The 21,129-nt window shown below is 38.6% G+C and overlaps 3 protein-coding genes and 1 non-coding gene across 6 annotated transcripts in view; 1 reads left to right on the top strand and 3 right to left on the bottom strand.

The window, feature by feature from the left end:
• Positions 1-142: 142 nt before the first annotated feature.
• Positions 143-8,066, bottom strand: hce2l2 (high choriolytic enzyme 2-like 2). Of its 2 annotated transcripts, XM_015041172.1 has the most exons (9): positions 2,438-3,313; positions 2,303-2,345; positions 2,142-2,204; positions 1,897-2,052; positions 1,673-1,790; positions 1,368-1,546; positions 1,195-1,276; positions 548-672; positions 143-454 (listed from the first exon to the last, which is right to left on the bottom strand). In XM_015041172.1, exons 1-9 carry the CDS (start codon positions 2,495-2,497, stop codon positions 438-440), a joined length of 843 nt encoding a protein of 280 aa, XP_014896658.1. In that variant the 5' UTR covers positions 2,498-3,313; the 3' UTR covers positions 143-437. The 2 variants fall into 2 exon arrangements, with proteins under 2 accessions (XP_014896658.1, XP_014896659.1); XM_015041173.1 differs by lacking the exons at positions 2,303-2,345; positions 2,438-3,313 and adding an exon at positions 7,980-8,066.
• Positions 4,320-4,392, bottom strand: trnak-uuu (transfer RNA lysine (anticodon UUU)). The gene has a single exon. It is a non-coding gene; the product is annotated as a tRNA-Lys (tRNA).
• On the top strand, positions 7,490-13,617 carry ankzf1 (ankyrin repeat and zinc finger peptidyl tRNA hydrolase 1). 2 transcript variants are annotated; one of them, XM_015041168.1, is made up of 16 exons: positions 7,490-7,576; positions 7,943-8,073; positions 9,012-9,112; positions 9,201-9,303; positions 9,749-9,960; positions 10,039-10,151; positions 10,240-10,393; positions 11,138-11,360; positions 11,455-11,553; positions 11,633-11,815; positions 11,894-12,052; positions 12,150-12,426; positions 12,799-12,910; positions 12,990-13,157; positions 13,235-13,305; positions 13,397-13,617. In XM_015041168.1, the coding sequence occupies exons 2-16, from the start codon at positions 7,962-7,964 to the stop codon at positions 13,521-13,523; spliced, it is 2,214 nt and encodes a 737-aa protein (XP_014896654.1). In that variant the 5' UTR covers positions 7,490-7,576; positions 7,943-7,961; the 3' UTR covers positions 13,524-13,617. The 2 variants fall into 2 exon arrangements, with proteins under 2 accessions (XP_014896654.1, XP_014896653.1); XM_015041167.1 differs by having other exon boundaries at positions 7,491-7,576; positions 7,938-8,073.
• A 185-nt stretch (positions 13,618-13,802) lies between these two features.
• The window catches only part of glb1l (galactosidase, beta 1-like), a 10,740-nt gene continuing 3,413 nt past the window's right edge, over positions 13,803-21,129 (bottom strand). Inside the window, exons 2-16 of the mRNA XM_015041169.1 lie at positions 20,698-20,867; positions 19,883-20,033; positions 18,558-18,618; positions 18,384-18,478; positions 18,128-18,308; positions 17,994-18,052; positions 17,790-17,911; positions 16,620-16,660; positions 16,427-16,545; positions 15,613-15,687; positions 15,445-15,534; positions 15,207-15,320; positions 14,942-15,073; positions 14,626-14,853; positions 13,803-14,043 (exon numbers count right to left, since the gene is read on the bottom strand). Coding sequence (XP_014896655.1) covers positions 13,840-14,043; positions 14,626-14,853; positions 14,942-15,073; positions 15,207-15,320; positions 15,445-15,534; positions 15,613-15,687; positions 16,427-16,545; positions 16,620-16,660; positions 17,790-17,911; positions 17,994-18,052; positions 18,128-18,308; positions 18,384-18,478; positions 18,558-18,618; positions 19,883-20,033; positions 20,698-20,867 — 1,842 coding nt within the window. The 3' untranslated portion in view covers positions 13,803-13,839. The remainder of the gene's footprint in view (positions 14,044-14,625; positions 14,854-14,941; positions 15,074-15,206; positions 15,321-15,444; positions 15,535-15,612; positions 15,688-16,426; positions 16,546-16,619; positions 16,661-17,789; positions 17,912-17,993; positions 18,053-18,127; positions 18,309-18,383; positions 18,479-18,557; positions 18,619-19,882; positions 20,034-20,697; positions 20,868-21,129) is intronic.

Here is a 21,129-nt window from a genome sequence, read left to right as displayed (position 1 = left end):
ACTGGACTGGCTTTCTGTTAGCCAGTATTTCTATTTGATTTCTAGAATCAAATGAACTGCAACTTTTTCTTTATTTAATGCCATCACCCAAAATCTTCAGCTACCTCAACATATTGTAATAATAACAATGCAATTAGTTTTTTTTTAAATTATTCTTTAACATCTTTATTGCAGGAAGTGAACATGGATATTAAGTGACTAGTTAAAACAAGGCAATAACTTTCATTTCATCTTTAACTGTACAACAGCAAAGACATATGCCAATTCTGTCTACTAAAACGTTAAATATAAAGTTACATGTCTCATGCAAACAAATACAAGTTCAGCTACACAAAACAAGGCCTAAAATATTATGAGATTGTATGAAGATGTTTCAGCAGCAGTTTATCACGTCCGCTTTCAGAGGATTCCTGCTTCTCCTCGTCTTGGTTCAGGTTCTAATCGTCATTCACGGCTGCAGAAAGAGACAAAATGAAGCACTAGTTAGCTCATTTACCAATTTATATAGAAGAAATTTATGCTGTTAGATATTTTTTTCTGTACGAACCGCATTGATAAAGCCTGTTGATTTTCAGCTTGTCAAGGTGACTGAGAGACGATGCCTGGCCCAGCTTAACGTTCCTGCCGTTCTTTGGGATGATGGTTGGATCTCCGGCCATTGAATAGGCATACCTTAACATAGAAATATATAAATGCTGATGACATGCTGATAACAGAGAACAGCACCAGGTAAGACACTTCTTACACGGGCTGTGCTTCAGGTGTGACAGGTGTTCAAAGTGACAGCGGAAGCCGTTGTCTTGAATTTGTGTGTGTGTTGCGGCTTTGGAAGCACTGTCTCTACCTGCAGTCCAACGCTTGTGCATCTACCCCAAATTCTGGAACGTGCTTAGCTTCTTTTCCACATTTATTCCACCCACTAAACCTTCCGTTAACATCTTCAAAATGTTTGCTGTAAGCTGTCATAGACTAGAACATTTTAGTGATAAGAAGCTTTGTTTTTGGTCTTATGTTGAATTTTTCTGAGAACTTGAATGTGTAATTATTCTATTTATTGCATGAGTTTCACATTTAGAATTTACTAAATTTAATAAATTACTCAAATAAAATATATATTTTATGTTTTCTTATTCACAGATATTCACCTCAAGATTAGAATTAAATGCAGTTTTACACATAAAAAATACGACTTACATCCCAAAGTGCATAATCGAGCCAAAGTCATACGGCAGGTCCAGATTTTCTGTCTTAAACTTCTCAAAGTTTCTTAGCCGATCTGTCGGAGAAAAACGCATTGCATTTTTTGATTTATTGTGAATGCATACTTTTCACATGTGTTACAGGTGACCAGTATGTTTTGATGTTACCTCTCCAAATGTTCGGCCACATGATGGTGACATAGTTGTCCCGGTCAATGCGGGACTGCTCATGCACAAAGCCCAGGGAATGCATAAACTCATGGGAAATCACTCCCATATCCATGCAGTCTGGATTCTGGAGCGACAGGGTCTGTTTTCCTCCACGAGAGCCAAGGTAGGACCAACATCTTCATTTACAAATAAAAACGTAGAGAAACAACACTCTTTGATGTATATGTTTTGCAAAAAACATGAAATATTTTATTAAAATAATAGTATGTTGTAATATATGTATTTTTTTGGTCATAACTCACCCTGACTTTGGCTGGATGTCGATGTAGTCTTTTTGGTGAGTTCGAGGAACAAAACGGATGCAGGTACTGTCCTCTATGTTGTCCATTCCCTCCTTTATCAGCTTTGTCTCAATGTCAGCTGTTTATTTATTTAAAGGATGCACACAGGAGTAAGAAATATTACTAAAGAAGATTCTGTAAAAACATCCTACAGTGTTAGTGAGTTTACCAAACCCTTAACTTACTGTAATCAGGTGAGAGTGTGTAGGCAACGTAGACGTGTCCATCCACAGATTTGGACCAGAGGCAGCTCCGGGCGAAGCAGATCTTTGAGCGCCTTCCAGTGGACACAGCGATATCTCCCTCTCTGAGGGTGGTGGAACCGTCGATGACGTGGGAAGCTGAAGTAGAAATGATTCAGGGCCAAATCAAAAATAGTCAAAATTTCAAAATATGTTGCAAAATCTCTCAATTATTATAAAATACTCACCATGAAACTCATTGGCTTTGATTATTTTATCCATTGCAGTGTCTTCTTTTTTTCCTTCAGGCTCTTGAAAGGAAGAGTTAGTCAGTATAGGTTCAGCCATTATTTCAGCTACATTCACAATAATCTTCTTTTGTTTTTTATATTATTATTTAAAAAATTACCCCTGAAACCAACAGGTACCCATTTGGGACTGAGTAAAAATTTCTGCAAGAAAAAAAAAAATACAAGAACTGAGCAGTAAGCAGATTTCTACATGTAAAACTCCCACTTTTACTTCCATTTCTCTGCATGTTTACCTGAGCGTTCGCAGCCGAGAGACAAGCAGAGAGCGCACACAGCAGGATAATCTGCTCCATCTTTTCCTGGCAGATCCTTCTTCAGTGTTGCCATTTGACCTGCACTAACACCCAGTTTTATAGGCCGGTGTCCGGAGATAATACCCATGATTATCCCAGGTAAATTGCTGGGCTGCTGTTATTTGTTTGTCAGTGAGTTTAATCCCCTAATTAGTTTGACTTTTTTTTCAAAAACAACATCTTCAACGGGAGCATAATGTGAGGTTCTACACTGTTTAATAACAGCTCGACTGCAATTTAAATTAAATGGTCTAATGTTTGGCACTGGATCGGTACAATTTTGGGATTTAGATGGTGTGTATGTTCACCAGGACTACTGTTTTCCATTTTACTGAAACTAAGCTTACTCATGGTTCACATGCTATGTTATGCTGCTGATTTCACATTCTAACATATTCTTATCCACACGCTCTAATGCCTCTGAAACCAAATCTTTCTGCAGTAATAAGTATGCTTTCATACAACCAGGGTTACTGTATATCCAGACTCCAATGCATACAAAATACAATTCCTGACTATAGTTTGGGTTCATGTGTATATTTGGAGATTAGGACAATGTTGTTGTATTTTGCTACTTTCACAAAATCACTTCATTTGTTGTAAAACCATTTAAAATTGTTCAGCATTTAATAAACTGTTGCTTTTTAATTCAGTGTCGCATTACTAAGCTTAAGTATATTTTATTAGGACTGTGTGCAACAAATCAACACAAGTGGAGCGTAATTGCGAGATGTAATAATCAAAGAACGGTTTTCAATTTTTTTTGACAAATAAGACTTTGTAAAACCACCTACTGCTGCATTTAGAGCTGCAAATTATTTTCTCCCTTTCTTTGTTAATTCTTCTTTGCAAAATAACTTAATCTTGCTTATTAAAATATGTGAAAAGATACCATGCTTATTTTAATAAAATTCTGTTTAGGTTATTTACCCCATGCTCTCCTTGTCACAAACCTTTAATGTGACTTTTTTTTGCCAATTCCAGAGCTGACTTTTTATGTAGGTTTGTTTGTCTCAATAAATCCAAAGTGATATATTTTGCACCCTAATGAACAAGAATTTCAGCTCAACATTATGAATGACAAATAGTGAAAATTAGCATAATCTAAAGGATGGGGATCACAAAGGCAACAAGTATTAGAACTCAAATTGCCACTTGAATTAGGTATTTAATTAGAAAATATTTGAGAATTGTTTCAAATCAATCATTAAAATGTATTTTAGACAGTGGTTTAAGTTTGATATGTGTTTAATAAATAAATAAAAGACTCTATTTAAGAGAAAATTGGTTAATTTATCTTCTAGCTGACTGGCTGATGCATTTCTAAGTTTGAACCTAACTGCATTTCAGTAATTTCACTTTTGTTTTAGAAACTGATTAAATTTCCTTTTTGCTGTTTGTATGAGATGTTAAGTATTTTTTACATATTTATTTTTATGCTTGTTTTATGCAGTTTTGCAAATTCACATTTGCATTCTTATTTAGGCTGTACTGCCAGTGTGTCATTTACTTGCATTTTATTGCTTGGTGTATGCTGCTGTGAAGTCTGGATTTCCTCACTGTCGGATCAATAAAGTCTCAAGTAAAGTACTTTTTTCTATTTCTATTTTTAAATGACTATTTTTGTTCAGCATTTATAGTTGTGGAACACCTTGCTGTCTCAATAATTTGAATAATAAGAGAGACCATTAAATTATGTCATGATAATGAAGTCACAACGAGGAAAGACGGTGATTTCAACAGCAGTTTAAAGCAAAATAATAGACAGATTGGAGAATTGGACACAGCTGTAACCAATTTTGGAAGCAAAAAGAAAAATTTCCGCCCGAACAGGGACTTGAACCCTGGACCCTCAGATTAAAAGTCTGATGCTCTACCGACTGAGCTATCCGGGCTCTGCAGTCCAGAGGCGGAAGCACCCTTTATAACGCGGAAACATACGTCACACGTTGACAGACGTTTTATTGTTGTATGGCGAAACACAACCTCGACAACAATGACAGAATTTTCTGACCGTACATTTTTCCAAGAGAAAAATACATCTGTAAGTTGACTTGCTGTAAAATTTAACGTTGATTAAGGCGTTCAACACGAAAATTGTTTGAGAAAAAAAAAATACATACGCTTTTCTCTTGTAACAAATTAAGGACCTGGCGCGTGCTATCAGTGAAACCACTCAGAAACTGGAGGAGGCGCGGCAGAAAAGACTGCGTGTCGAGGAGGAAACCGCTCGCTGGTATTGACTTTGTGCACCGCATCATTCGCGTTTAAATGAATTTACTTAAAAGTATGCATACAGACAAGTACCTTGATGATGTCATTGCTAAAGGTTGCATGCCATAGGTCTATAAACGATACGTCAGCTTATCAGCCATATTGTTGGTGGCAAGTTTATATCCAATTAATTGTGGTTGTTTTTAAAATGGAAATATTTTTTTATTACATGGGACATAAGACAGAAAAAAATTATCTGAAACACAATGTACTTCAAATTCAGTTCAAATTCAAAAATGCTTAACTGAAATTAAATGTTGTCGTAACTCGTGTTAATTAAAAATTCTCCAGAGTTATTGTGGTGATGGCTATGGACAAGAAACGTCAGTTCTGACTAAAGACACTTTTTTTCCTCCCCTAAGACGGTCTCATGAAGAGTATGGTTAGAGTCACAAAATGACTGAACTCTCTCAGGGTGTCTAGAGATCTGGATGTGATCCACAGACACAAAAATGAACTGGCATTTCTATGGTATCAGTATATTTTATTAGGGTTGTAATTTTTCTTTTTTCTTTTTTTTATAAATAGAAAAATTCAGTTTTTCCTGTGCTTCCCTCCTCCCCCACACACACTATATTTTGCTTGCTCTTTGGCTGGCTGACTCTGTCACTGTCCTTATTACCTTATTAGATGTAACAAAATCTGCCTACTAAAGTGATTGCTGCATTACGAGGTGACCTTAAATTCTACATAAGTGGCAGAAGATCAGTAAAACACTTTTTTTTTTTTTTTTTTTTCAAAGGGTCTGCTGAACAGGCAAAGTAATGAAACACAGAAGGGTCCTGGTTTCATGGCTTCAAACATTTTAAGTCTTTGTGTGATTACACAGCTCTCACCTGGGTTTTCTCTTATCTGCAGCAAAAAAGAAACTGAGCAGAGAATGAAGTTTATGATGGAAAATGGTGCAATAGGTAATGCATTGCACCAACTAGGCAAGCTCCTGTCAGAGGAAAAACATCTCTCAGAACATCTGGATCAACGGGCTGCCTCACACAGGTAACTAGACATGCTGTTTGCTGTAAGAAAAAACCCATAAGTAACAAACGGACACCATGTTTACTATATTTTCAGAAATAAAATTAGTATTTTGGAGGAGCAGCTCAAGAGTGCCTCAAGTAAGGTCCAAAGTCTTACTGCTGAAATCCTGGAGGTGGAAGAGCGCTTGGCAGAGCTCAAAGCTTGTGACAGTGCAGGTATTAGAAGGTTTCAGGCTGTTTATTTTCTGCATGTGGATATATCTAATAGAAAGTGTTGTCCTTTTCTTGTTTACAGGACAAGCTTCAAGTCCTGTGGCAACCAGAAAGTCAAAAAGAAAAACAAGAAAAAAGTAAATTGTTTCCAAGGAGTTATTTTCTTTTAATTGTACTCAGTAATTAGCTGTCTCTCTTTAAAAAAAAATAAAATAAAACCAATAAAGTCTTTATTTCCACCAAAGCTACTTCTTTATTCCACCTTTACATGATGTTAGTTGTTTGTACAGCGGGCTTTTCTGGAAATTGTTTTCTGAAATAAAACTCCAAATCCAGATTTAAAGTGTGACAAGGCCACAGAGTTTATGAAAGCATAGGGGATATATGGAGGTGTTGCACATTTTAAAAAAAATAATCTTTGACATTTAGAAATTGATATGTGTCCACTTATTGGTTCTAACAAGTTCATTCTAAAACTGATGTGCATGAAATTGTCTAGTTTTCCCCTCATGAAAAGCACATGACAAGGTGGAAAGTGTTTTCACAATTTGTGAATGTTAAATACAAACCTACCAGAGTTTTCACACATTTTCCATGACACATAAACTGAGTTGGGTGCACTTTATTTCCACTAATAATCCTTGTGATTTACAACTTGATAATTTTATTAAACCTGTGTAAAGTTTCACAGTTGACAGAGCAGAAACCAAAACTGAAGTCAAAGAAATTGTAGGCCACAGACCTCCAATAAGAGCTTTATGGTTGAGTGGCCAGGTGGGAGCCAGTCATTACCAAATGGCAGATGGTAGCGAAATACCACATAGTCATAGTGCCAGGAAAAACCTGGCACCACATCATTATAAAGTACTATTTTAGAATAAGTCTAATGTGACAAAAATGTATATGGGGATTATTTTTGAACATATCATAGCTAAATTAAATGCTAAAAAATTCTAACTGGAAAGCTGAAATATCAAAGTGCAATGCTACTTCAAAGGCTAGAGATTGGTGCTTGCAAAGCAGCCAATCCAGGTCTGCCATTAATTTTCCTTGGCGCTGATTGGCTGTATCCCTAAAAGCTGTGATAAGGAAGTCATTGTACATTGGCTATTAATGCTTTCTTAGACAATAGCATTACATTATATCCAAGTCTCTTTCATAAGTGTTATTCTTATTATTCTTAGCTGTAAGAGGGCCCTGAAGCGTACTTCTGTTAAGACCTCATAAAATTTTGTACTGGTCCTGTTTGGACCTATATTCAGGAGGAAAACCGGTAGGTTTTGTTCCCTTCTGTCTAATTTTAAGTTCAGTCAGGTTTAAGTGTTTGGAGTAATAAATACCAAAGCAATACTGGTGTCACGTACTGGAAATCGCTTATATATGTAAAAAATTAATTGAAATTTAAATATTAACTTTTTTGGAAATATGATTATATGCTTAAAAATTCAATTGCTATTGATTTTCTGTGCTTTTGTACAGTGTTCTCTTATGTTTGTCAGCAACCTTTGCTCCGCAGATACCAGTACAACTGCCGGCGCACCGCATAATTGACACTCCTGAGCTTCCGTAGTCGGTTGGAGGAAGCACAACATTTTCTGACCGCCTTCCTTTTATGGTGAGTTACTATTTATTTTTAGGTCATTTTTTATTAATTACTTCTACAGGCGCTAAAGCTTTGTTTGAAGAGCTAAAACTAGTAAGAAGTCGTGTTTCATTTTGAAGAGAAAATAAACCATCTGTCATTTCTACACGTGTCGTTAGCAGGACACATTGTCAAATAATTGTAACGGCAGCTTAAAAAAAAACCACAATTAAAGATTAGTTTACACTTTGTTTTCGGATCGTAGAGTGTATGTTCTCATTACTGCATATATCAAGAATCGAATGGTTAACAGTAAGCTACCACTGTATCTGTGTACTGTATTTTTAAAAGACTAACCTGGTTTATATTGTTTTGTGTGCTTTTTCTTTATCAGAACAGAAAAAAATATATATAAACAATGACAACTTGTACCGACCTCCGCTCCATCTTCGACTTGTGCTCAAACGAAGAAGCTTTTAAGCTGAGGGAGGTAAACTCTGCCCTGAAGGAGACTGGATCATCCACAGACTGTAAGTATGAGCTGTACAAGTGAAGCTCTCCAAGTTAGAATACCAGCAAGGAGCTGATTTACAGTGTTATAATTCAAACAGTAAAACTGACATCAAATATTCATTCATTATTTCACAGAGCAACATATTTCAAGGGCAGACCTGTTAATTTTGATGACTATAGCTCAAAGTTAATGAAAAGCCTAAAATAAGTTGGTCAGAAAATTAGACCATTATGCTGGAGTTGCAAAAATACCGTTTAATTAAGAAATGTTATAGTCCTGACATCACAAGCAAAAAGAAAGCTGCTGACTTGACTGTTGCCTAGCAGACAGTAATTAACACCCTTCACAAGGAGGGTAAGTCACAATAGGTCAGCGCCAAAGAAGATGGTTGTAGTAAACGCATTAAATAGAAAGTTGAGTAGAAGGAAATTGTTTACTTTTTGAGAGAATTGAGAGTAACAAGCCCTGGATTGTAACTTGCTTTTAGCCCACAAAAGCCCTCCTTTTGTGGGCTAAGGAGGAAAATAATTGCACTGTTGCTTTGTGGTCCAAAGTCCTCTTTTCAGATTTACAAAATTTTACATTTTGTTTAGAAATCAAGGTCCCAAAGTCTGGAGGAAACGTGGAGAGGCTCATAATCCAGCTTGCTTGAGAACCAGTGTAAAGTTTTCACAGTCAGTGATAATCTGGTGGTTCCAACTCACATAGCACTTTATGCTCAAACACTTCATAACGTTTTAATGAAAAAGGAGAACTGCTCGTCTTTAGTTGCAGCGGATCATAAATCTGCAGATCTGGGATATTTTTTTATTATCACTTCTTCAGAATTTCAGAATTTTTTAAAATAATAGAATTCCAATGATATTCTATTTTATTGCTATACTCTGCATCTTGTGCATTACGACAGTGAGAATTTTCTTGTTTATTTAATTTCTAGTTCATGTCACTTTGCAGGTGTGAAAATAAGAGGTCCAGATGACGACTGGAAGAGAGAGGTGTCAGACAAACTGGCCTGCTCAGCCTGCAAATGTTCCTTTGATAACAGAGAGGAACAGGTGACCCCATCCGGTTAAACACTCTATGAAACCAATGTGTGTGTGATTGAGGAACACCAGTTTATAGTGGGTTGTGTTTGTTTTGCAGAGGGAGCACTACAAGCTTGATTGGCATCGGTTTAATTTGAGACAAAAGATGGCAGGATCGCCTTCCATCACAGCAGAGGAGTTTGAGAAAAAAACCAGAGCCGGTGCGGAAACAATGGTGCTCTGATGGAAAGCTGTTTATGTAAATATTAGAAATCCTTTATGTCAAATGTCATTTTCACCCACTAGCTCTCAACAAGTTGCACTAGTTTACTAGTATCGCTGAAAAAGCTTCAAGTACCATAGTCAACACTGCTAGTGGACTAGTTAACAGTGACATGAAACGTTTTTGCAACCTTACAGATTTGTTCTGTTATTTCTTTTGATAATGAAATTAAATCCAAAAATGCTTAAAATTATGAATTTATTTACAAAGAAAAAAAGCAGTCCAGTCAAATCTGGTTTTATACGCAAGAGCAACTGTCTAGCTAGAGCAGAAAAAAAACATGGTTAATATAAAGGATGTCTAATATTTACACAGTCAGCTTCCCAAAATGTGAAGATTTTTAGAAGGAAAAAGGAAATACAATTGTTTCTTTGACTTGGCAGGAGACCTGTCGAGTATCTCAGGGTCTGAGTCTGACTCTGATGAGGAGGACACGGACAGTGACGGCAGAGGAACCGGCAGTAACATTACCGGAACAGACAACGAGAGTTCGGCTGAGCCTAGTGCAACAACTGGCCGGCTCCACAGTAAGGTGGTGTTTCAGAACTCGGCAGGAGAATATCTGTCCATCTATCGCTGTGCGCTTATGGGAAAGGTGAGGCTCAGCAGGTACGCCTCATGTTGGGATTCCTCTTCACTACTTCTGCTTATTTATTCCAATTGCATATTTCAGGAAGATTCTGATGAGCACGACATAGTTCCCTCTCTGAAGACTGTGAATCAGAAAACTGTCTGGGTCATATTAATGACGGGCGGCGGACATTTTGCTGGAGCCATCTTCGAAGGGTTTGTTCATCTTTCAGATCACTGTAATTAAAATAGACGGCTAAACTGTCCACTGTCGTCAAATTATCGCGACGCATTTGTGTTTTAGAAAACAAGTTCTCCATCACAAGACTTTCCATCGATACACGGTTCGAGCAAAGAGAGGCACTGCCCAAGGACTGCGAGATTCCCAGAACCGCAGCCACACGGCGAAATCTGCAGGAGCGACTCTGAGGAGATACAACGAGGCAGCGCTTGTTAAGGCAAGATTACAGAGCATTCTTCTGCCTCATTTTTTTTGCCTTTAGAGTAACAAAGTAAAGTTATTAATCTAATGGCTCTTAACCATCACAATAACAAGCCATATGCAGTTTTTTATTTTACCTTTTAGCTCAAATTTAGATAATTCTCTATCATTGAGTTTGTATTAAAATCTTCCCCATTCAAATATCACCAAATCTTAGGTATTTACTGTTTTTTGTTCAGATATGTTTGTTTTGCAGGGGGAACATATCTTGACATTTTTAATCTAGAGTTAATTTATTTTTTGTGAAATGGTGTTAAAATAACTCAAAACTTGAATCTGGACATTATCCAGGCTACAACTTTTGAAGCAGCTGTTATCCATGTTGCTTTTGCATGTTTTTCTACCTCACTTTTTCCCTCCACCTAACTTTGCTTTAAAATACTTTGATGCAACACTCTGTAAACAGCCTGCTTCTTTAGCAATGACATTATGTGGCTTTTTCTTCTCGTTGAAATTGTTGGTGACTGTCTGCTGAATGTTCTGTTCAATCAGCAGCCTTCCCTATAATTCTGAAGGCATTTCTTTGTTTAAAAATCCTTTTTTTATTGGCCATATATGATATTTAGATTTTCAGAAACTTATAAGATATAGTCCATAATAATCAAAGTAACCTTTGAACTGTATTGCCCTGTTTGTAATGGATCTAAGTGAGTTTCAGTTTTTAACAGAGATTATCCAGACCTTCCCTAACTCCCTGCAGGACATTCAGGATCTTCTGCTAACCTGGACTGAGCACTTGAACAGCGCCTCTGCCGTGTTTGTTCGAGCTCCCAGCTACAACAAGACCATCTTCTTTGGAGGCCGCGGGGGTCCCCTCCAAAAAAATGACCCCCGGATCCGCTCACTTCCCATCGCCACGCGCAGGGCGACGTTTCGGGAAGTGCAGCGGGTGCACGAGGTCCTCTCTACTGTCCAGGTGTATGGTGCGTTTAAATACATACTTAGAGCAGTAGCATGTTGTCTATTTCTGTAAATCCAGGGGGTAATTATTGAATAATCCTAACTATGACTGTGCAGGGAAAGACGCGGACATGTCTGCTGTTTTTAGTCCGTCTAAGACTGCATGGAAGAAGAAGCCCAAAGCTGCAGCACAGAAAATCGCGGGTGAAGAGAAGGGTGCGTTTTAATACTGAACGCGTCTGTGGGGGAACTGTGTTGGTATGCTGAGCAATAATATTTAATTTGTTTAACACAGATGTATGGCTGGCACCAGGGGAAGAAAATAATGAAAGCTCAGATGAAGAGGGAGAGGAAATCCAGCTGGAGATGGTGGAGCTCACGATAGGAACCCTGGATCTCAGAGAGCATGAAATGCATCCCTCCAGGCGGAGGAAGAGGAGGAGGAAAAAGAAGGAGCAAGGCAAACTTCATAATCAAGGTTGGTCTAGTTCAGTCTAAATACCAGAGAAACATTCATAACATGGCCGACATAAACCCCCATATTCAACTGAAACAGGAAGCACAAATGCTGGAGCAAGTGAGCTAGAAGACGTGGTGCCTGAGGTTACACCTGCAGAAGAAGAGGAGGAGGAGGAGGAGGAGACGCCAACACCTCACCAGGAACAATCTGTAAAAACAAGAAAGAAGAAACCACAGGGGCAAAAACAACTAGATGGTGAGCACAGATGCCTAAATGTGTCTGTTATAGCATAATTTCTTCAGCACTGCAGTGCTCTGAAGTGGTCGTTAAATCTGTTATTTTATCTCTCTAGAAGCCGTTGATGAGTCAGTTGATTACGGCCTCAGGGATGCTCTGTTTACTGCATGCAAAGTTGGAGATGTAGGCGCTCTCTGCAGTCTCCTTCAGCTACCTCAGGAAACGATGGACCTTCCTGAAGAGATGGAGGAAAATATCTCTACAGCCCCTTCAAGCCTCCTGAATAAACCCATCGACTCATCAGGGTTTTCTCTGCTGCATGTCGCTGCAGCAGCTGCACAGAAGGCCGTCGTCAGGCTGCTCCTACATGCAGGAGCAGATCCTGCATGCAGGTATCAGCCACTCTGTAGTCCCATGCAGTACTCTAAGAGAAAATCATTTATTTTTATTTCCACAATGAAGGAAAAACAAATTATCAATGAGTTAGACAAACCTCAAGTCTTGACAAAATTAAAAAAATGATCAATTAAGTAGAAATCAGAGCAAAAAGCCGTCAACTTTTTCTAGAAACTCAGATTTTTGTCTCTTAAATAATGGAGTAAAATTGAAAGTTTGAAAACTCAAACTCTTTTCCTGGTGTATTAATCCAAAATCTCCAAATTTGAAACATTTCAGGCTTTTCAAGTCTCCATGGGAAGTCTGATAAAATATATTGAAGTTTGTGGTTGTAGCCCATTCACTAACTTTGCAATATCTCTTCACAGGGATAACAAAGGCCAGACGCCGTATACCGTCGCCCCCGACAAAGACACCAGGAACGTCTTTCGTAAATACATGGGCGAGAACCCTGATAAGTATGACTACAGCAAGGCACAGGTGAGAATAAACTGCCTGACTGTGAATTTCATCAAATTGAAGCAGTGAAGCTTATGACTTTCCCGCTGTGCAACTCCAGGTCCCTGGGCCTCTAACGGCAGAGATTGAATCCAAAAAGGTGGAGAAGAAAAAGGCCCAAAGAGCTCAGCGAAGGCAGCGGGAGAAAGAGCAGAAGGAGGAAAAGAGGAAACAAGAGTTGGAGGCAGAGGAGAAGAAAAGGTTTGCATCTCTGACAGATCGGGAAAAGGTGAGAAAACACGCCGTTAAGCTGGGGTCTCAGAAAAGGCACTGTGGATGTGTCATTGTTTTGCTCTTTGATCATAGAGAGCGCTGGCAGCAGAGAAAAGGTTGGCAGAACAAGCGGTTGTGTCAGGGGTCAGCCTCTCTAATGTCCAGTGAGTCCCCCAAAGATGAAGATTTCCAGGTTTTGATGGGCGTATACTCAGAGTTCTCTGATATTTGGTGACGTTTTCTTCTCTTCAACAGGAGGTGCTGGTCATGTGGAGAATCTCTGCTCGGGAAAATCCCTTTTAACTACCTGGAGTATTCATTCTGCACCCCACGATGCGTTCAAGCTCATCGGAAAGCAAATGCTCCTCCAAACAAGTCCTAATGCATATTGTGGAAAAATGAATCTAGGCATTTGGAAGTTAAAAGTAAAAGGCTTCTCAAGTTTCTTTTTCTCCTTTTTATTTTTGGTAAAAATGCAAATTTAGATTTTTGTAAAATTATTCAAGATAATTTAATAAACACACTTTAAAAAAATCTAATTATTATACAAGGTATTTACATAATGTGCTGCTAAGAAACTATGGAGGATGAAAACAAGCTAATTGACTAAATATTATGACCAAAGTTACAGAACCAGACAGGGGAGCGAATGCAGAATTGGCAGCAGTAAAGCAAGAATTATTTGCTCATGTTATTAGTCAGGATTTCCCAGCAGTGGCGTTGAGCTGAGGCCGGTCCATAAAAACAATCCGCAGGTGTGCTGGGGCTCCCTCCAGCTCCAGTAACGTGATGTTGTTGGGCAGACTGGTGCTGAGCAGGGGCCCGGGGACGTACAGAGTCTGCTGGGGGCCCCTGCCTGGCCAGTATCGTCCCAAATTCACCCCATTAATCCAAACCTGGCCCTGATTAGAAACAAACACTTCACTTATTATTCTCACAAAAACAGCCTATAAAAACACTTATTACTCCCTCCACGGTTATTGGAAGCCCTGGTAGAGATGCGTAAAAAGCCTTAAATAAATGCATTATTTTAATGCAGTAGCATTACCTCAAACTGAAAAAAATAAAATAAAATCCAACCAAGATCTGACTGTATTTAGTAGAGAAATAATCTTATGTTAAGAAATACTTTATTTTTCCAAAAATCCCTGTGCCCCAGTTTTTTTGTTTGTATGTTTGATGTTTTGTGAAAAGGATGGCTGTGGATGAAGGTTTGTGTTTAGTAAATCCCATTCTGGTGGCCATAGGTTTTAGGTGGTTATTGCACTAAACGGCCCAAAGATGACCCATGTTCAGTTTTCCTTTATTTAAAATGTTGTGGTATACAAGCATTTTTATTGAGTGAGCTAAAAAGTAGTGCAATGGCAACATAATTGGCACCAAAGGGAAATATCTCAAAATTTTCAGCGACGAGGCTATTTTAAGGCTTTATACACATCTGTACCAGGAGCCAATATGTGTGTGGGAATAAAATGATGAATTACCTTTGTCCATTCAATGAGCTTGAGAAAAGTGTCCCATGCTAGCCCGTTAGGTTGCAAGGTCCCCGTGTAAAAGGTGGGTCCAGCTGAAGGTTCTCTTCGTGGGGACGTGACGGACTTCCCACTGTTTGAATGAGGCCATCCTCTTGAAATGGCTCCATCAATGTCCAACGGGTAGATCTTCCAGTCTGTCAGTACATCTTTACCTAAGATCAAGTTGCTCACCAGGCCCTAAAACATAGAAATACTGTCGGCAAGAGATCCATAGTTTCTGTGTGTACAGTTTGACTGACGTTGGTCATATTTAATGTTGCCTTGCCTTATAATCGTTGATCTTGCTGCCAAAGTTAACTCTGCCCATGTTTTCAACTAGAATATCCAATGTGTCCCCCTGTTTTCCTGTAACGTTCATCACGAGTACAGTATCTCTCTGCAACAATCCCTGGAAAACCTGTTTGAACACATTCACATTAGCTTCCAAAAGGACAACACTATACTTAGATTTATAATGTTAATCTGTATTTTCCCCACTGACCTGGAAACCTGGAGGGTTAGACAAACAAAAGTTCACAGAAAGCTCTTACCCCATTGACTGACACATAAGCGCGGTCATGAACCCCATTCAGCGGCGATATAAGTGGCGTGGGCTCTGTGAGGTCGTGGGGCAGCGTGGTCCGGTACAGCATGTACCCATAGTACTGGACACAATGGACATGACAGGTTGCAGACACAACAGTCTAGAAGTTTTCTCTATTTAAAGAGGTCTACTGTCTCTATGCTGCTAGCCTTTTCTCTGTTGTTGACTTCAGGGCAGCACCGTACCTGTTTCATCTCTTCAAACGTCAGAGGATACTTGGATTGGACCGGCCCAAGAGGAGAAATTCTATCTAGCAAACTGCTAATGTTTCCAATCTGTAAAAATAGATCATAATGAGTCACTCAAACAGTTTAAAATGTGTTTTGGCCAAAATCTTGATTAAATTTTACTACCTTTTCCAGCGTGACAAAGCCATAGGCAAACTTAGGAGTTGCTGGCGGCATGGGACCGGCGGGGATGTCTCTAAACTAATGGCAAACAATGGTTTGTTACTTTCTCCGAAACAATCGGGACATCTCAACAAATCAGAATATCACTCAAAAGCTGGTTTATTCAAGTAATTCAGTTCAAAAACTAATACTCGCACAGTGCTAAACAGTAAGAGTTTATTCCTACTCATTTCGATGATGATGGCTTAAAGCGAAAATTCAGCTTTTATTAGAAAATTACACAAATTATGTAATCATGGAAAAGCTGCTAACTTTACATTTTTACAGCACACAGTTATTGACAACCTCTACTAGGAGGGTGAGTCTCAAAAGATCGTTGCTAAGGACACGTTCTATACACACAGCAATATAATTATGGAAAAGTTGAATCATCAATGGAAAAGTTGTGTGGAAGGAAAAAAAACTAATGATGAGAAAGAGGTTTGTGAAGCACAGCCCGTTAAATAGTGATGCAGTATTTCATGCAAAAGGACTCTATGCTCATGTACTCAGGAGTACATGAGCGTACTTTACCAAGACGCTGTATTAAAAATAATTTTTTATTGGCATAATGTAACATTCAAAATGCTGACAGTGAATGTTGGGTTTTTATTAACTGTAAGTTACCATCAGGGTCAGTTAACGATTGAAATGTATTAGTTAGTGTGCAACTAACTAAATAAGAGTTTCACATTTTGAGATAAAGTAAATAAACTCTTTGATTATCTAATTTATTGAGAATTACTTGCAACTTGTTTGGTTATTCCATCACTGTTACCTGCTTTATGACATCTCTGATGGCCAACAGCTTCTCTGTGGGGTCTCCTGCCTCAGTCAGCGGGGCGTCGTAATCATAGCTCGTCACCACAGAGCGGAACCTGCTGTCGTGATCAGCACCTTTACAAGAGGAGTGAGCCTTTGTAGGAGATAGCCACACTAATGTTAAAAACCATGAAAATAAAGGTACTTACCATTCCAGTAGCCAAAGTTAGTCCCGCCTTCAAACATGTACCTGAGAAGAAAGAGGGGTAGAGAACATGAGTTCTGAGAAAGATATTAGTAAAAACTCTGAGGTTCTGTCGCCATCTTCGTACCAATCTTGACTCAGGTTGACTCAAGATGAGCAGCATTCAGACATTAAAAACTTCCTCAAGGGACATAAGAATTGTTCAAGGAATCAATTTTACTCAGCTTCTTTGCATTTCAGTAGACTTTTAAAAAATGCTCAGGAGTATTTTAGTATCCAATTTTAGTATTGAATAGTAAATGATCAATTTGGGGATTAAGCAACCTTTAAGTCTGTGACTTACTTTCAAATACCATTGATCTACTTTTTAGGTCTAAAATATTTATCCTCCACTGGTCACCTTCAAGGTACAAAGACTGGATAGAAAATAAGTAAGAAAGTAACAAAATACAAATGTTTTTATACCCTCAGAAAGCCTGGGGAAGTGTTGATTAATGACACTTAGATAACAAGAAAGTTTTAGTAGTTGGAAGCAAAGGAGATAGTCACTGGGAATATCCATCCATCCATCCATTTTCTTTACACCCTTGTCCCTTAGTGGGGTCGGGAGGGATGCTGGACAGGTCGCCAGTCTGTCTCAGGGCAACACAGAGACACACAACCATGCACACACACTCATACCTAGGGGCAATTTGGAGAGGCCAATTGTCTAACAATACTTCATCACATCCAGATATGTGCCTCTAGCTCAGGGGTGGGCAACTCCAGGCCTCGAGGGCCGGTCTGCAACTTTTAGATGTGTTTCTACTTCAACACACCTGAGTCAAATAATGAGGTCGTTAGCAGGACTCTGGAGAACTTGACTGAACTGAGGAGGTAATTCAGCTATTGGATCCAGGTGTGTTCTACCAGGGAGACATCTAAGAGCTACAGGACACCGGCCCTCGAGGACCAGGATTGCCCACCCCTCCTCTAGCTGAAAATGAGCTTTTCTCATTATTTTCTAAAACTCTATGCCCTGAAGTATGTAAATCAAGTACCTAAAAGTACATAATTGGCCTGGGCTCTCTACTAGAAGACACATATAATCACTTTCAATGCCTTGGTCTGCTGACTAATCAAATATGTGTAGAGAGAAGGAAAGCTGAAAGCCTGGGAGTTCAAGGAGACATACATGTTGACGCTGGCTCCCATGGTTAGCATTTCTTCAAGCACTCTGCTGACCTTCTGAGCTCCAACCATGGCATGCTGATCTCCCCAGTGGTCCAACCAGCCTGTGTAGAACTCTGAGTTCACCTGCAAGACATCTAAACAGGTTACAGCCATAAAACATCACCAGGTCCGAAGATGATGATGGACGGACTGGTGCGCAACAAACCAGGGGTCCTTGAGGCTCGAATCTTCTCTGGCGCTTGAAGGCAACAGTTATGTTGGTGTCTGAGGGAAATCAGGTAAACAATGAATGATCTGCATGAAGCTGCGACTTCCGTTCCACAGTCACATACCACCAACCTGTGCCAAAGTCCACCGTGGCATACAAGCCATCCAATGACCCACATGTCATCTCCTTGTCTGTGTTTCCATCAGTGGTGAAGAGAACGACGTCCTCGCCCAGAAAGAAGCGGAACAGCGTCCGCAGGTGACGCATGTAGTTGTAGTCACAGGCGAAGTAGCTTCCATATTCGTTCTCAACCTGCCATTAAAGTTGATTCATTATTACATGCAATCACGTGCTAGAGATTACCGGTATTTACCCGAGTCATTTTACCTGGACAGTGATGATGTTGCCGCCGTTGATGTAGAGCCAAGGTTTAATTTTGGGGAGGAGGACAGCAAGCCAACTGCTGACTGCCTCCAAGTAATCTAGTACAGAAGAAAGCATATTAATTGTGCATAAATATATTCGTGAAAACACCATATTGGTATATTGGTGTCTGATTACCTGCGTCTGCTGAGCGAAGTATGATGTTTGGTTTCTGAAGAAGCCATGCTGGTAATCCACCCTGGAACACAGGTTTAGTAAAGACATTTAGTTCTTGGAAAATTATTTGTGGATCTCAGATCAGATCACAGTCGGGGATCTGTTGTAAACCCTTTTCTCTTTATTCTCCATATCCTGAATGTGGTCTCGTTTTTAAGAAACATGGTACACATTTTCATATATGTACTGATAACATGTAGATCTACAAAATCTAATTCCATTCTCCCATCTTGCTCACACATGTGGTGTCTATGTGAAAATAAATCAAGGTGATCTGGTAACACATTTGTTTTGGATGAGCCTGTTAGCTATTCTCTAACCCGTCTTCCCAAGAACTTAGATGTCTGTTTTTGATAGCACATTATAATTTGAAAAGCAGATCAGTCCACATTGCATACTTCCATGTTGCAGTTAATGCTTCTATTCTTATAAATCCTTTGACTGCTTCTCTGATTGGCTGCTGATAAACTTTCCTCTTTGGTTTTCAACTTCTGCATAGATTTCACCTGATACAACTCTTTTGATCTCTTTTATTTTTTTATGTTATGTTGACTTTCCACCCTTACTTAGTGTTATTACCAATTTTAAATGTAATATTTTTTTTCAGTCTCTAATCCTGAGTGCAATAGAGAATCTGTGATATTATGGACATTTTTTACAGAGTTTTTTTTTCTTTTTGTGAAAAAATAAATACTCTCAAATTAAAGATTGGATTTCTCAAAAGTTAATGCAAAATTTCTCTGAATGTAATGGAATGATAACACCAGGACATAGATTTATGGCTATTTGTCTGGTAAACATCTTTGAGATTACAGTTGTTATAAATTGGTACATCTTAAATGTATCTAAATTGACTGGATGTACAAAATAGATTAAAATAACAGTCTGTCACTGTCATAAAGTTTAAAACTTTGTACATTTGTGGGGGTTTTTTTTACGATAATGACATCTTCTATTATCCAGGCACATGTCACACTGTACTGTGACACATGTTGCAGGTTATTTTTGTTCTCCCTTTTGTGTTCTTTTTCCCTTTTCTTAACAGGCTCTTGGAGTGAAAGACATACATTTACAGTTTTGATATGGTTTGTTGGTTGAAACAATAACTTGACAGAAGGATTGTCTTGTTTTTCTTTGACATTGTCACTTTCACAATGCTGCTTTAAATGTTTGTTACACTGTATTATTTGTATGATTTAGGTCTTGTTGTGCAATTGAGTTGCTCACTTTTTAGCCTGTGATGTCAAAAACTAAATATAGTACATTACCAAAGTTACTTAAATTACCATTTCCCATTCTGCACAGATGTACGGTCCTGGACGCAGGATGACCAGGAGGCCTGTCTGGTTGGCCAGATTCAGAAAATGCTCCAAATCTCTGTCTCCTGTGAAGTTGTGGACTCCCTGAACTGGTTCATGGAAGTTCCAGGGAACATATCTGAGAACACAAGTTTATAAGATATATATATATATATATATATATATATATATATAGTGTTTTGCAGGAGTACTCATGTCCCCAGGACTTTTAAACTCTTGTTAAAGCAACAAATCTTCATGTATTTTATTGGGATCCTATGTGACAGACCAACAAAACAGTGTATAACCATGGAAGTAAGGTGTGTGTGTATATATATATATCTTTTTCCTCTTACAATCAAAAATATGTATAGTGTAGTCTTAGTTGCCTTTCTTTACTCTGATACATCTAATTAAAGTTTAAATAATAAATAATTGCCTTTTTTGTGCCATGTGTCTTTAAGGACACATGGCGGCAAAAGAAGTAATAAAAAGAATTGTTTGCAGTTTTGTAAGGAACTGAACACATCACAATGTAGTTCACTGTAGAACCATCCCTACAGTGAAGCACGGTGATGGCATTATGATGCTGTGGAGAGGATTTTCTTTATTTTAATACAAAAACGAAAACACCATGTATCCTTTTCATTTCATCACAATTATGCCCCGTTTATGTTGGTCTGTCAATATTCCAATAAGATATATTGACGTTAGTGGCTGGAACTGGACAAAATATGGAAAAGATCAACGAGTATGTAAAGCAGTCTGTGTTTATAGCATTAAGTTGGATGTGTTCTGCTCACACTTGGACGGCATTGAGTCCAGTCATGTACATCTTCACCAGGCGGTCCTTCCAGTAATACTGTGGGATTCTGGAGTAGTGGATGCTACCTGAGATGTACTGAAAAGGCTTTCCATCTTTCAGGAAGCAGTGGTTCTTGTAGTCTATAGAAAAGGATCTCGTTCCAGTGACCTGCGAGAAGAACCAATGGCATGCAAAGTGATGGGAACTTCTGCATACAGACACATCTGGTTGTCATTTTCATAATTTAAACAAGGAAGCAGAAAGACGTTGATCACTGCTGTTAAATCTCTGCTAGTAGACAAAAACACGATTGCAGTCAAAGAGCATAACATGAAGTTTATCTGAACTGTTCTAGAAAAAAAAAAAAAAAAAAAAAAACCCAAGGGAAAGGAAAAAGGGTGGTTAAGTTTCTTCTTACCAAAATTCCAGA

The sequence above is a fragment of the Poecilia latipinna genome, unplaced genomic scaffold, assembly GCF_001443285.1.
Source record: "Poecilia latipinna isolate Pla-1442-1.1 unplaced genomic scaffold, P_latipinna-1.0 Scaffold540, whole genome shotgun sequence".
Lineage (NCBI taxonomy): Eukaryota > Metazoa > Chordata > Actinopteri > Cyprinodontiformes > Poeciliidae > Poecilia > Poecilia latipinna.
This window is presented reverse-complemented; position numbering and strand designations above follow the sequence as displayed.